Source organism: Pristiophorus japonicus, chromosome 5, assembly GCF_044704955.1.
Source record: "Pristiophorus japonicus isolate sPriJap1 chromosome 5, sPriJap1.hap1, whole genome shotgun sequence".
NCBI classification, from domain to species: domain Eukaryota; kingdom Metazoa; phylum Chordata; class Chondrichthyes; family Pristiophoridae; genus Pristiophorus; species Pristiophorus japonicus.
Window position 1 is genome coordinate 206747412 of NC_091981.1, and position 16343 is coordinate 206763754.

The 16343-nt window shown below is 43.5% G+C and overlaps 1 protein-coding gene across 3 annotated transcripts in view; it reads left to right on the forward strand.

The window, feature by feature from the left end:
- LOC139264573 (inactive phospholipase C-like protein 2) overlaps window positions 1–16343 on the forward strand; it is a 462803-nt gene that overhangs the window by 402769 nt on the left and 43691 nt on the right. Inside the window, exons 5-6 of one of the 3 annotated variants that reach the window (XM_070881254.1) lie at window positions 6226–6388; window positions 6524–6539. The exons of the other annotated variants lie outside the window; for them this stretch is intronic. Of the exons in view, the coding sequence (XP_070737355.1) occupies window positions 6226–6388; window positions 6524–6530 (170 nt within the window). The 3' untranslated portion in view covers window positions 6531–6539. Of the gene's footprint in view, window positions 1–6225; window positions 6389–6523; window positions 6540–16343 lie in introns of those variants that run through there. 3 annotated transcript variants of the gene reach the window in all.

Sequence of the window (16343 nt, forward strand, 5' to 3'; positions counted from 1 at the left end):
AAAGCAAGGCAAAGACATGTGTGGATAATTTTAACCCAAGAAAACAGGTGGATTTTGGTCACGTGGGATGTTAAAATTAAAAAAAATTAAAACATAAGAAATAGGAGCAGGAGTCGACCAGCTGGCCCCTCGAGCCTGCTCTACCATTTAATATCATGGCTGATCTGTTCATGGACTCAGCTCCACTTCCCTGCCCACTCGCCATAACCCTTTATTCCCTTATCGCTCAAAAATCTGTCTATCTCCACCTTAAATATAAGCACATAAGAAATAGGAGCAGGAGTAGGCCATAAGGCCCTTCGAGCCTGCTCCGCCATTTAATACGATCATGGCTGATCCGATCATGGACTCAGGTCCACTTCCCTGCCCGCTCCCAATAACCCCTTATTCCCTTATTGGTTAAGAAACTGTCTATCTCTGTCTTAAATTTATTCAATGTCCCAGCTTCCACAGCTCTGAGGCAACGAATTCCACAGATGTACAACCCTCTGAGAGAAGAAATTCCTCCTCATCTCAGTTTTAAATAGGCGGCCCCTTATTCTAAGATTATGCCCCCTAGTTCTAGTTTCCCCCATTAATGGAAACATCCTCTCTGCATCCACCTTGTCAAGCCCCCTCATAATCTCCTACATTTCGATAAGATCACCTCTCATTCTTCTGAATTCCAATGAGTAGAGTTGTGTTTTAAACACAACATGTGTTTTAAAACCAGTGTACCCAAACTGTGGTGGATTTTTTTGGGGGGAAGCAATGAGGAAATTTGATGACTGTTGATCTGTCATCAGATCTCTCTTTTTTGATTTACCAGTGCACTATTTCTGTTGCTGTACACTAATTTATAAAAACATTCTTCACAATGATATGAATGTCAACTACCCAAAGGAAAACATTCAGATGGAGTTTCCACTTGTTTACGCCAGTAATATTAGCACAATCCGGATGGAATCAGCTGAACTTTTACACTGTTTCATGATTCAATTTGCCTGAATCAGGCCCCACCCACAATTGGCCTCGCCACCAGGTCGAAATTGCGGGATTGCGCTGGGTCGGGAAGGCTTTTCAAATTGCGCTCATTTTCTTAGGCGCGTAAAAGTTTTTTCATATCAAAAAATATTTAATTTACTAAGAAACTGACTAATGTACATCAATGAAACTAATAGTTCAGCATAGTTTTTAAAAAATAATTTTCAGTTATTTTAAATCAGCTTACTCACAGGCAGAGGACTGGGCACCCTTACTAAAAGTGTTTATTTTTGGTGATAAACCCATTTTAGCTGTATTAATAAAACTGCATCAGGTTACCACCTTTAAATATATCAATTACTATTTTTTAATGGAAACAAAAAAAAAAGAAATGATTACGTTCTATTACACTGCCCGATTCCACTGATTCATGGAAGATTTTACATTTGTGATTATGTAAATGATTTTTTGTGGAAAATTGAAGTGCAACCTAACCAGTGCAATTTCAAGAACATTTTGGGCACAATTTCTTGATTGCAGCCAAAGCGGAAATCCTATCCATACAGTTCCCATATTCAACAATGATGGGGTAACCACATCTGGCAACTACCAGACCCACTTGCTGGAGATCAATAATTAGAAAATTGATGGAATCAATAATCAAGAGCAAAATTGTCATGCACTTTGGAAGAAAAAAAATCAAAGAGCAAGTTATTATTTAAATGGAGAAAGATTGCAAAGTGCTGCAGTACAGCGTTACCTGGGGGTAATTGTGCATGAAACGCAAAAGGATAGTATGCAGGTACAGCAAGTGATGAGGAAGGCCAATGGAATCTTGGCCTTTATTGTAATGGGGATGGAGTATAAAAGCAGGGAAGTCTTGTTACAGCTGTACAGGGTATTGATGAGGCCACACCTGGAATACTGTGTGCAGTTTTGGTTTCCATGTTCACGAGAGAATATACTTGCTGTGGAGGCAGTTCAGAGAAGGTTCACTAGGTTGATCCCGGGGATGAGGGGATTGACGTATGAGGAACGATTGAGTAGGTTGGGCCTCTACTCATTGGAGTTCAGAAGAATGAGATGTGATCGTATAGAAACGTATAAGATTATGAGGGGGCTTGACAAGGTGGATGCAGAGAAGATGTTTCCACTGATGGGGGAGACTAGAACTAGAGGGCATGATCTTAGGATAAGGGGCCGCCCATTTAGAACTGAGATGAGGAGAAATTTCTTCTCTTGAGGGTTGTGAATCTGTGGAATTCACTGCCTCAGAGAGCTGTGGAAGCTGGGACATTGAATAAATTTAAGACAGAAATAGACAGTTTCTTAAACGATAAGGGATTATGGGGAGTGGGCAGGGAAGTGGAGCTGAGTCCATGATCAGATCAGCCATGATCTTATTGAATGGCGGAACAGGCTCGAGGGGCCTTATGGTCTACTCCTGCTCCTATTTCTTATGTTATGTTCTTATGAAGAGCATCAGGATGAAAATAACCAATTGAATGACAGCCAACATAGCTTTCAAAAGAGTTCATCAATTTCGTACACCTTTTTTCGAGGTAGTGACATCCCAAATTGGTTGGTGGAGGGAGATATCAAGATTCAGCCCAGAACAGATGTGGAGTCAATGATGTGCCTGGCCAGGATCACAGGCGGGAGACCCAAAGCATTTCCAGGTTTCGGCCTCATTTGAATTTTACCGCAGAGCTGCAAGTGCCAAACTGCAGTTGATGCTCAGGCTCCCAGTATCTTTAGCACTGGCTCGCTGCACTGGGGCTTGCTGGACTCTTGGGCACAATGCAGGACTCAGACCTCTGAACCAAACAATACGAGCAGTAGGCACTCAAAGCCCATCAGTATATCAGACGTCACTCCAGATTATCAGCCCCTTAGATGTTAATGGGACATTTCTGCCCTAAAGATTTCTTTCTTATTATATAACATAGAATTTGAAGTGTCGTAACCTACAAGGCTACGGACCAAGAGCTGGAAAGTGGGATTAGGCTGGATAACTTTTTTTTAGCCAGCACAGACACATTGGGCCAAATGGCGTTCTGTGCCGTAAACTTCCATGATTCAATGTATTTACAGCACAGAAACACGTCATTTGGCCCAAATAGTCTATGCCGGTTTTTATGCTCCACATGATAATCTCCCACCCTACTTCATCTAACCTTTTCTGCGTATCCTTCTACTCCTTTGTCCCGCAGATGCTTATCTAGCTTCCTGCAAAGAGCATCTATGCTATTAACTCCATTTGGTAGAAAGTGCCACATTCTAACCACTCTGTGGGGAAAGAAGTTTCTATTGAATACTTTATTTGGCATAACTTGCATTGAGTAAAAAGAATACGTTCCACAATATTTATTGAATACTATATTCATTATGAATGTTGTATTCATCCACCCTCTGCAAAAAATCATCACATTCCCTTTTAAAACATTTATGTGTTGCAGCTTTTGGAGCAGCAGGTGCATAAAGATTGCAAGATATTGTGTTTGACTACATTTTACAGATTTTCCGCATGTTGGCAGTGTTCATTATTGAGCTAAAACATGTTTGAATTCAGGCAGAAGAAAACCATTAAACTTTAGTGATTCCCATGAAATGTTTAAAGACCACCATTACCTAGCAACACATATTAATTTAATGCATCCATTTTATTTAGTGGTAAAAATCGGTTGAAGCCTTAACATGCAGTGTCATGGAGTTCGGGCCACTTTGTGTTGCTACTCAACAGCGTTATTGTGAGGAAGAAAATCATCAGGAAAACTACTCTTGCTTATCTCTACTACAACTTGCATTTATATAGCGCCTTTAAAACATTACAAGGTGCTTCACAAGAACGTTAGCAAACAAAATTTGGCATCAAGCCACATAGAGATATTAGGACAGGTGACCAAAAGCTTGATCAAAGAGGTAGCTTTTAGCTGACAGTAGGTAGCACTCTCTCCTCTGAGTCAGAAGGTTGTGAGTTCAAGTCCCACTCCAGGGACTTGAGCACAAAAAAAATATAGGCTGACATTTCAGTGCAATGCTGAGAGAGTGCTGCACTGTCGGAGGTGCCATCTTTCGGATGAGACGTTAAACCGAGGCCCTATCTGTTCTCTCAAGTGGACATAAAAGATCCCATGGCACTATTTCGAAGAAGAGCAGAGGAGTTATCTCCGGTGTCGTGGCCAATATCCCTCAATCAACATAACAATCTGGTCATTATCACATTGCTGTTTGTAGGAGCTTGCTGTGCACAAATTGGCTACTGTGTTTCCTATATTACAACAATGGGTTTGCCCAAATTTTGGGGCTGGAATGTTGCATCACAGGTGGCTATTAAGGCAATAACAATAACATCATTTAATAGGAAATAGGGCAAATATTTGAGAAGGAAGAATATAAAAGGGAATATTATCGGGAAAAGGGCAAAGAAATTAGATTGGATTAGATATCATCAGTTGAAGAGCTAGCACAATGGGCCAAAGGGCTTCCTTCTTTCCCATAACTATTGTGATTCTAAACGCCTGTGGAAAGATAGGGACAGAAGTGAAGGAGTTGGAGTACACATGCCTTCATAGCCACAGTTGTTGCATGGGAAAGGATAACCAAAAAGGGAGAAATCAGCACAAAAAGAAATTCTTATTGCAGTTTTTTAAATTTAAAGGTTGTTGTCACTTGCCTCCTTTATTTGTCAACTCACAGCTTAGATTTACCTCTATTGGCGATTAGTGGGATTTAGACCAACTCAAATGGAAGTGTGTTTTTTGCATCCAACCTTCCCTGGTCAGCTCATTAACATATTTCCAGGTGCAGATTTGGACTGGTGGATGGAGTACACTCATGCTGAACGGGGAACATTGTTTATATCCGATTTTTAAAGGAATGGGCACAATAAAAAGGGAGTGTCACAATAGATTTATAAAAACATTGAACAACTTTAAAAAGACATCTCAAACCATTAGCAGGGGCAAAATAAAGAAAAAGAAAAGGCAAGCTTTAGGAATGAGTCTGTAGGCAGATAATGAAGCCTTCTGAAATGCACTTCGTGTTTGGTAGTTGCTGAAATGGAAGTGGTGCCATATGTGGTTAAGAGGATGGTAGTCTCTGTGCCACTCCACGGCATCATCCGCATGCGTACAAGGAGATAGAGCCAAGTTTCAGGCTGCAGTTGATCGCTACGAGTAGGGAACATGCCAGCCCTATGTTGAATGGTAGCTGCAAGTGACGTTTTAGCAGATGGAACACCTTTGTATCTGACTGACTGCTGACCTAGACCCTGTGAAGGTAGCTCCCACCAATCATTGCCAGGTAGGTGTGTCAGAGCCTGCAAAAGTAGTTGATGGCATCTTGGTGGATGTAACTAATTTTGTAATATTGGCCCCAAGTTTCGTGCCGCGGCGAAAACGGCGCACCTCCGAGCTGGGCGCCTGTTTTTCACGCCGAAAACTGCGCCTAAAAAAAAATCCGATATTCAGCTCGATGTCTGCTTGGCGCGGCGCAGCGCGCTCTTCGCAGCAGGGGGCGGAGCCTAACACTCGTGCCGATTTTCTAAGCAGCAGGGGGCGGGTACAATTTAAATTAGCCTTCGTGGTGCCGGCAACCCTGCGCGTGCGCGTTGGAGCGTGCGCGCACACGCAGTCTCACACAAACATTGGCACTCGGCCATTTTTAAAAATACTGCAGAAAAAGTGAAGATTTGTTTCTTGGACCCCTGCAAAGGCTTGTAATTTAATTTTTTTTGATATTTCTGTGTGTGAGGGAGTGCTTTTAGCAGCACTGCTGAATAAATCACCTGCTGAAATCAGTGAGTTCAGCATTTCACTGCTAAACTTGCAGAACCGGTGCTGCATTGGTGCATGCAAATTAAGGACTGTGTGTTTGGAGAAATAAGAGTGCCAATTCAACTTTGCAATGGATCAACATCCACCAAGAACAAAGAATTTCTTGCATGAGGAAGTGGAGATATTAGTCAACGTAATTGAGCAGAGATGGCAGGAGCTAGATACCAGCAACAGAGGTCGCATAAAAATGCCACCAAAAGAAATGAAGAAACGCTGGAACCAAGTTGCAGAAGATTACTGTGCAGTGGTGCATACCAGGAGATCTGGAAGTCAGTGTAAAAAGAAATGGCAGGACCTTGGTCAAGTAGTTAGTGTAAGTAATATTTCCCATTTTTAATTTAATCGTAATTGTAACCTGGCTATCTGTATGTCCCACCTTGCAGACTGACACACTCTGTAAAAAGTTATATTTTACTCTTTGCAGAAAAAATTGGCCCACAACAAAAAGGAGGCAACTCGGACAGGAGGAGGCGTGCCCAATCTGCATCCACTGACACCCTTGGAACAAAGGGTAGCTGCTATGATGAGTCGTACATGGAGAAAAGCAATCGGTACAGCACAAGCTGGGCCCGCACGCGAGGAAGAGGGTAAGTCCTGAAAATGCATCATGGCCCTTTAAATCAACCTGCTGCCTGGCCTGCTATATGTGAGAGTACTCATGCCACCCACCCAGCCCCCTCCCTTGCTGTTAAAACATTTGACTGTTCTGATGTATTTTGCAGAACATGATGATGATGATGATGATGATGACGATGCTGCTGCTGCCAGCCCTGAGGATCCTGAGGGTACAGAACAAGAACCAGTACAACCAGCTGCGGACGATCCAGACTGGATGATGGCAGCGATGACTGAAATGTCTGCAGGGGAGAGCTTCCAATTTAATGTTTATGAGCCCACATTAAGGGGCATCAGAGTTTCAACAACTTGCATAGGTCTTGGTTCCACCTTCCATGGTTTTGCTTCCGATGTTGCGGGTCCCAGTGGTGCTGCTGGTATAATGCAGCATTCTACAGTCAGTGCACTACCGTCCCAGCCTGCGCCTCCCTCTCGCATAGGTTCTGGTTCCACCTACTATGGTTTTGATTCCGACGCTTCTGGTCCCAGTGTTGCTGCTGATATCATGGAGCAGTTTACACCCATTCGTCCAACATCCCAGCCCACGGCTCGCACTCGAGTGCTGTCGTCTGGAACACCGAGCATCCTACCGTTCCAGCCCGAGCCTCTCCCTCCAGTTCAGCCGTCTGGAACACAGAGCGTCCCACAGTCCCAGCTCGCGCCTCCCTGTGTAGTGGTGCCGCTTGCAACACCGAGCATCCCACCGTCCGTGCCCGCGCCTCCCAGTGTAGTGGTGCCACGAGGCAGACCCAGGCAGAGGAGAAGGAGATTGGAGACACACTCTCCTGAGATGCAGCGTGCAACAGATGCGACTCAGGTTGTGGCATTGGGTATGGAGACCAATGAGCTTACCTGATCACTCATCGGTGGCGTTAGTGCAGTAGGTGAAGAGCTGACGGTCCTGACGGGAGAAATAGCAGTAATGACACGGGAACTTCGGGAGGGAATGTCCGAGAGAGTGCAATCGATGGCACAGGCCGTCAGGGAGGGCATGCAAATGACGGCACAGGCCATCAGGGAGGGCCTGGTTGAGGTAGCTGCTGCAATAAAGGGCACACAACCCAGCCAATCAAATGACATCCCCATGAGGAAGTGAACATTCACTGAGATGTGGATGAGACATGGTTGCAGCCTTTCTTTGCTGCTTTTGTTCTTGTTCTTGATGTAGCTGTAGTAGCGTTTTTCAAATTGAAATTGTTTTGTAACTTTACAACTTATAAGGGATCTTATGGTTTTTAAGTGATCTTATAGTGTAAATGCTCTCTCATTTTTTTGTATCTTATTTAATTTTGCACCTAAAAAGTGATCCTGAAGTTTAAGTGTTCTTCAGAGTGTAAGATTTTTCACAATGAAACTGTTTTGTAAGTTCTGTAACTTTACAACATATAAGTGATCTCAGGGTTTTCAAGTGATCTTATAGTGTAAATGCTCTCACATTCTGTAAATTATTTAATTTTGCATCTAAAAAGTGATCTTGAAGTGTAAAATTTTTCACATAGAAAGTGTTTTGTAACTTTTGTAACTTTACAAGTTTATAAGTGATCTTAAAGTTTTTAAGTGATCTTCAAGTGTCATATTAAAAAGTATAGTTTGATACAACAAATATTTTATTAGAGTGACGTTAACTTTTCAATGAAATATTTTTTCATTAAAACTGTTTCATGTTCCATTAACACAACACAAAGTAGGAACAACTGCAAAGAATAAACATGTCCATATGCAAAAGTGATCGCAGAGCCCTCGGGCATCAGTAGTTGAAGCGTTCACGGATGAGCTGCTGGCGCAAGTCTCGAGCAATCGTTAAAGGGGCACGATGGACGGCCCTCCTCCGACCTCGTGCTCCGGCATCAGGCACTTGCATGCTTTCCTGATTGTCGTTATCATCCACATCCTGGTCTTCTGTAATACTATCATCATGCACTGGACCCTCACGTCGGTCTTCGGGTTCCACTACCAGCTCCTGCTGCCTCATGATGGCTAAGTTATGAAGCATGCAGCACACAACAGTGAAGTGACCGACAATCTGAGGAGAGTATTGCAACTGTCCTCCGGAATGGTCCAGGCATCGTAATCGCTGTTTCAATATGCCAATGGTCCTCTCAATGATGCTGCGCGTCGCAATGTGCGCCATGTTGTATTGACGGTCAGCTTCTGTCCGTGTCACGCGAGTGGGCGTCATGAGCCAGGTGGTCAGGCCGTACCCTTTGTCTCCCAGTAGCCAGCTCTGCCCTTCTGGCTGCTGCTCAAACATGTTAGATAGAACGCTGTTGCATAGGATGAACGCATCGTGGGTGCTGCCAGGGTATCTCGCATCGACTGACATGATGCGCTGCTTGTCGTCACACACGAGCTGCACATTGATAGAGTGGAAACCTTTCCTATTTCGGTACTGCTCAGATTCCTCCACGGGTGCTCGCAAAGCTATGTGGGTACAATCAATGCGGCCCTGTACCTTTGGGAAGCCGGCAATCCTGAAGAAGCCCACAGCCCTCTCATGGATCGCTTGTGTGTTCATTGGGAAATTGATGAAGTCATTCCTTTGCGCATAAAGTGCAGCCGTGACCTGGTAAACGCAGGCATTTATTGCACGTTGAGAGATGGCACATACATCTCCAGTTGTAGCCTGAAACGATCCTGAGGCATAGAAAGAAAGTGCAGCTGTTACCTTCACTTCAACAGACAAGGCAGTTGTCCTTCTGCTTCTGGGCTGCAAATCTGCTCTCACCATATCACAGATCTCAGTGACAACTTCTCTGCGAAAACGCAGCCTTTTCACACAATCAGCCTCGCTCATGTCCAGGTACGAGCGCCTGGTTCGATATTGTCGACGTGGGTAAGGTCTCCTGCCCATCAACCTACAGGCTATGACGTTCCTGGTGCGGTGAGCTCTAATCAATTCTCTCCTATGCAGTGAATTGTTGGCAAACCATTGCATAATATGTGGTGTTGACAATGCAGCACCCATTCTGCAAATTTAAATATAAAACTGTCGATGTGGCTGCCTCTCCCTGTCCAAATGGCCTCAGTCCCCCTCACAGCTCGAAGGCTGCTGCTGTATCTTTGGCTGCTGGCCAGCCACTGACGCCGCCCCTAAAGCGTGGCCGAATGGCCTCAAGAACCTTAATGAGCTGCATGTGTCCTGCGTTGATTCTTCGGCTGCCGTCCAGCCACTGACGCCGCTGCTATCTCATGGCCGAATGGCCTCACATCGGTCCGCTGATTCTTCGGCTGCCGGCCAGCCACTGACGCTGCTGATATCTCATGGCCGAATGGCCTCGGGTCCGTCCGGTGCTGCTTCTTCGCGGCCAGCCACGAAGAAAATGAAGGCCTGCCTCAAGCACTGCAGCTCAGCTCGAAGCTTGCTGCCGCTGCCGTCGAGACACTGATGCCACACCGCTGCCTGTCTCCAACATGAAAGGCCTGCCTGAAGCACTTTCACACAGGTAGGAACATGGTTTATTTAATCTTTTCTTTGCTTATAAATTTTTATTCAGGTTGGATTTATTTGTATAAGTATAACTAAGGATTGATTGTAGAATTTAATGACTTCCCTCCCTCCCCTCCCCACCCCACCTCGTTCCCTACGCCTAATTTGTAACCTACGCCTGATTTTCTAAAGTGTAGACAAGGTTTTTTCGAGCGTACAAAAATCTTCACTTACTCCATTCTAAGTTAGTTTGGAGTAAGTTTTCACTCACGAAACTTTGAAATCAGGTGTAAGTGGCCGGACACGCCCCCTTTTGAAAAAAAAATTCTGTTCCAAAGTGAAACTGTTCTACCTGACTAGAATTGGAGCAAACTAAATGTGGAGAATTCCGATTTCTAAGATACTCCGTTCTACACCAGTTGCTCCTAAAAATCAGGAGCAAATCATGTGGAAACTTGGGGCCATTGACTCTTGATCACATTGGCATGCCTTCTTTGATTCAGTACCACTGAAAGCATGACACACTGTAATTGTGGCCTTTGTAAGAAGCATCTAACATCAGGATTGGTCAGACATTCACAGCTCCTGATGGCGCCATTGCATCTGCTGTCCCTGCTGCCTTCAGAAAAATAATTCCTCCCAATTCACTAATTGTTGGCCAAAGCCAGGCATGCTCTGTCTACAGATGTTAGTGAGTGACTACTAGTGGGTGAGCACAGAGCATCTATCATAGCTTGACCTGCCTCACCTTCTGTAGGTCTTCATCTTCCAAACATGTAAGATGGGAGTTTCCCATTGATAATGGTGCTGGGAATTTTCTTGCAAAACAATTGGCACAAATTTACTGCCTGCAGAAAGTAAAAAAAAATTGAACAATCATGTTCACTAATACATGTGTAACTGTATGCTAGCTGCATTAAAGTAGTAAAAAAAATGAAATTTCTCAATGGTTCAGGTTGAATCAATGGCACTCATTACCTTATCAAAGAAATTGGCATTTTCTACATATTATTTTTATCTAATTACAAATAATTCTGCCAGATTAGATAGTTCAGCGTGGTTTCCACTTTATTATAGCTTTATTGCTTTGAGTAAAGTAATACAAATGCTTATACTTCTGGAGGACGTCACATACCTGGCAGAAAGTAATAGTGATGAATCAGGTATAAGGGAATTTATCTCTTCAACACCTCCAACATATTTAAGAGAGAGTAAAGTTAATTAAGTCCATTTTTATCTGTGCTCGATATATTCCTTGGAGAAATGTAATCTGAAGTAATCCTAAAAGGTGAAGGAAAGTCTGGAGGAAAATCTTTCTCTTCAAAATAGTCTCACAATGCCTACTTGGGGAAAAATAAGAACTATGCATACTACATTTAAAAAGATAATATCAAATTGTTTGATCTACTGAGACCTGCCATTTTATGTCTCGTTTGCTCTGGTGGTGCTCCTGTGATATCCTTCACCTAGGTTTCTTCGTGGTTTTTTAAAAAAAAAAGGATTGTGTTTCCACTCAGATTACTAGATAAAGGGTACACAATGGGTCTGATTTTTATACCGGTTTGTGGCAGGAACAGGGCAGCAGTGCAGTGAACATGGGAGTGCTGTGTATTTCGTCCACCGTCATTTTAATCAGAGCCTCGGCATAGGCAGCCAGGGGCTGGAACAAGTAGGAGCTTAATTTAAGTATGCAAAATAGGGTTTTATGATGTCAATAGGACACCAATGCAATTTTCATTAACTTTAGCATGATGAGCGCTCAGTGCTAGACTTGCCCAGTAGTACTGGGGCTACAGGTGGAAACAGCCATTTCCAGTGCAATTTTAAGGGGCACACACCTGCAAGTATTCAGCTTTTCTGAAAGTTTTTGTTGTTGCAATTCTTGGCATTTCAATCATTCTGCTTGCACAGAGAGTGTTTGCTTTAAAGAAGAACAGGAGTGATGTTTCGCACGCCACACACCCCCCCCCCCCCCCCACCCTCTTACTAGCTACAGGAATAGGAGGAACAACCGATAGGGGAGCTTCTGGAAGCAGCACTTATCCCTGCAAGGAGTCCATGAACATAAGAATATAAAAAATCAGAACAGGAGTAGGCCATATGCCCCATCAGACCTGCTCCGCCATTCAATAAGATCATGACTGATCTGATCATGGACTCAGCTCCACTTTCCCGTCCGCTCCCCATAACCCCTTATCCTCTTATCGTTTAAGAAACTGTCTATTTCTGTCTTAAATTTATTCAGCTTCCACAACTCTCCTTAGACAGTGAATTCCACAAATTTACAACCCTCAGAGAAGAAATTTTTCCTCATCTCTTTTAAATGGGCGGCCCCTATTCTAATATCATGCCCTCTAGTTCTAGTCTCCCCCATCAGTGGAAACATCCTCTCTGCATCCACCTTGTCAAGCCCCCTCATAATCTTATACATTTCAATAAGATCACCTCTCATTCTTCTGAACTCCAGTAAGTAGAGGCCTACTTAACCTTTCCTCATAAGTCAAACGCCCTCATCCCTGGAATCAACCTAGTGAACCTTCTCTGAACTGCCTCCAAAGCAAGTATATCCTTTCGTAAATATGGAAACCAAAACTGAAAGCAGTATTCCAGGTGTGGCCTCACCAAAACCTTGTATAGCTGTAACAAGACTTCCCTGCTTTTATACTCCATCCCCTTTGCAATAAAGGCCAAGATACCATTGGCCTTCCTGATCACATGCTGTACCTGCATACTATCCTTTTGTGTTTCATGCACAAGTACCCCCAGGTCCCGCTGTACTGCGGCATTTTGAAATCTTTCTCCATTTAAATAGTAACTTGCTCTTTGATTCTTTCTGCCAAAGTGCACGACCTCACACTTTCCCACATTATTCTCCATCTGCTAAATTTTTGCCCACTCACTTAGTCTGTCTATGTCCTTTTTCAGATTTTTTGTGTCCTCCTCACACATTGCTTTTCCTCCCATCTTTATATCGTCAGCAAACTTGGCTATGTTACACTCAGTCCCTTCTTCCAAGTCGTTAATATAGATTGTAAATAGTTGAGGTCCCAGCACTGAACCCGAGAATGAACCATTTATCCCGACTCTCTGTTCTCTGTTAGTTAGCCAATCCTCTATCCATGCTAATATATTACCCCAACCCCGTGAACTTTTATCTTGTGCAGTAATCTGCAGGAGGACATCTTGCAGGTGACCTTACAGTGGTCATAGCCTCCATCAGCCATGACCTTATTGAATAGCGGTGCAAGCTTGAAGGGCTGAATGGCCTGCTCCTGCACCTATGTTTCTATGTTTCTATCGGCACAGAGTGAGTTACCTGAACCTCTGAAGACCAGTGTAGGAGCAGATTGCGATTCTCACAGGAAGCCATATCGGAATTCTGCAGAATGCTACAGCAGGAGTGGCAGGACACTACCACAGCTGGCACTGCCTGTGGCAGTTAAGTTGACCACAGCCCTGAATTTCAATACATCGAGGCCATTCCAATTTGCAGTTGGAAACATATGCAACATAAGCCAAGCTGTAGTGCAATCTGACAAAAAGCAGGTCATAGATGCATTGTTTGTAAGGGCTAATTCATTCATCTTGTTCCCCTGGACCCCAGGAGCCAGCAGGAAAAGGCTGTGGGGTTTGCAGCAATTGCAGGATTCTCACAAGTGCAGAATGCCATGAACCACACCCACGTCGCCATCAGGACTCCTGTCAATAAACCTGGCACCATCAACCTCAGAGAGTTTTAATCCCTTAATGTCCAGCTGGTATGTGCCCACTTTCCTGGTCGTTCTCATAGTGCCTGTGGTGTTCAGCATTCCCCCTCTCTTTGATGAGAAATTATATGCCAGAGGCCGGCCTGTAGGAGACTGAGGCAATCGTCACATCCCAACCAGAGCAGTCACCGAGCAGTGAATAAGCATCCTTAAACTGCTGCCTGGACTATGTTCAAATCCATGTGCCGCCTAATCATTTAATTGATCCAAACCCATTTGGATATCAATCTCCTTATATTCATCTATCTATTCCCCAAACATCCAGTGGAGACATGGGGGCATGCTGGGAGCAAACACAGGCTCTGTAATGGGTCCTAAGAAGGACACAAACAGGTTCAGGTGGTATATTGCCAGAGTTTGTTTCCTTATGCGGAAGAAATAAAACATTAATCTTCAGCTTGCAGTTGGAAAAACAAGATGCCCAACCAATTTCCAAGCATTTCATCTGGTCGCTGGCTTCTTCAGCCCCTCCACAGGCCTGGGCCCCCCACTCAATTATTTAACTGGCCTCATCTCTGGGATTAGGGACAGGGTCCACTTCTGCTGATGAAAGCGGCCGAGAATCCCGTTCCCCTGAACTTCCATCCCTGGAACAGGGACCCTGGAATTTCAGGCTCTAAGAATAGAGGTGAGGACAAATGAGGAGCATCGCTTTCTACAACAAGATAAACTTCTGAGGCAAAACAATAAAATCTTGTACAATGGACTAATATTATAATTAATTTTACAGCCACATTCGGATGCAGTTATCCTCTGATAAATATTTAAAGCTGACCCCTTTGGAATAAAAAGCATTGTGAAATAAATCACTCACATTTTGTAGTGAGTGCTACTGTGATTTGGTAGAATTTCTTACAGATTTAGGTAGAACCACGAGCAAAAGGAGCTGATTATTCTAACAACATTATTGCAGCTTGTTGGAAGTGAGTTACAAGAATGTAGTCGAATTGAAGGGTTCAAATGATCTTATAAATCTCAAGTTCAAAGCTTGGGCAGGTAATTTTTTTAATTTGGGATTTTCCACAACGATATTTACAGAAGAGTGTTCTGCTGCTTTATGGTATAATTATTGCAAGGTTATTAGAAAATAATTGGGCATATTAATGGGAGAAATTCTGTAAACATATATAATGGGAATACTGGAAGGGCAGGTGGGAAGTACAAATGTGCATGTGTTGTGAAAAATGGTCAGTGACATGTTAGAGTGAGCTGACAACACACAATAGGAGGCTACTGTATATTATGGGAGTGAGATAGTTAGTTCTTCCCACTCCCACTGTCACCTCAGAAGTCCCCCAAGGATCTCATCTTGGCCTGCTCATTTTCCTCATTTACATGCTGCTTCTTGGTGACATCATCCGCAAACATGGGGTTAGCTCTATCTCTCCCTCCTCTGCCTCTATGCTGTCAGGTTGCTGGTCTGACATCAAATCTTTGAATTTCCTTTGTATTTGCACCCAGAGATACACATACCCTGGCTTAAAAGATTGCGGAATTTTGGGCAGAAGGGAGTTACAAACATAAGTACAATATGGCAAAATCTTCTCAATCCTTTACTGCTGACTATCAAACTAACTGGCCCCATCCTCTAGTTATGGAGCCTTATATATGAGTTTCCTGCAGTTACCCTTGTTCAGAGGTTCTATTAAAATTCCAACCACATTTTCACGCACAGTGGGAAAGTAATGTTCTGGTGTTTTATTGCAATTTTTTGACTATTTCTTAAAATATTTATCCTCACTAAGACCTGCTCTGTATTTTCTGTTTCTTTTAATGCATTTTTATGGCACAAGAATAAATCATATTAGAAATTGAAAAGCTTCCCAGATTGTAGGTTCTTAATGTGTGTCTAGTGTGCAAGAATGATGGTTTAATGAGTTGAAACATTAGTTTTCATGTTAAAGAAGGAATATATAGTGTGAGTTCGGCTCTTTCCTTGGTTTCTGCTGATGTATGCCCATTTTTATGTTCCAATATATTCTAATTAAATTGGCTGGGAATTCGGCTGTATTTTGAGACTGAGAGCATGGGCGTGGCAATGGGCATACTTTCGGGTCTAACTTCCAGGATGCGCCCACTCAGGAAGTTCAAGGCCTCAGTCTTGAATGAGCCGTAGGAAGACTGAAGCCACAGGCTGGAATTTTCCAGGGAGTCTGCAGGCGGGATTGGTGACGGGTCAGGTGGGAAATTAGATTTTTTTTTTTGATGGGATCCTGCCACAATGCGCCTTTTTCAATGGCGCATCTGTGATTTCAGATTGGACCCGATCCACAGAATGGGCAACGCAACTAAAGCAGAACCTCAAAAGTAATAATCTCTGGATTGTAACCTTAGAAATGTGCCAATTGGTGTAGAGATAAAGAGATTAGAAAGATAAATGCGTGGCTCAAAGAGTGGTGTGGGAGGCAGGGGTTTTGCTTCAAGGGGCAGTACTGGGGAAAGAGGGAACTGTTCCATTGGGACAGGCTCCACTTGAACCGGGCTGAACCAGTATCCTGGCAAATAACTAGGGCAGTAGACTGGGCTTTAAACTAATGAAGAGGGGAATGGGAGGATTCAGGAAAGAGTAAATTTTAAAGCAGCAAGAGAAATGTCAAGGCTCTAGAGCAGAGCAGAGTTTTGGGTAAAAATAAGCACTGAGTTAGGAAGGGACAGAGAGAGTAACAGAGTTAATAGGGCATTTTACTGACTAAGGTGACATCAGGGAAAAATAGATAAAGGTCAGAGCTAAAG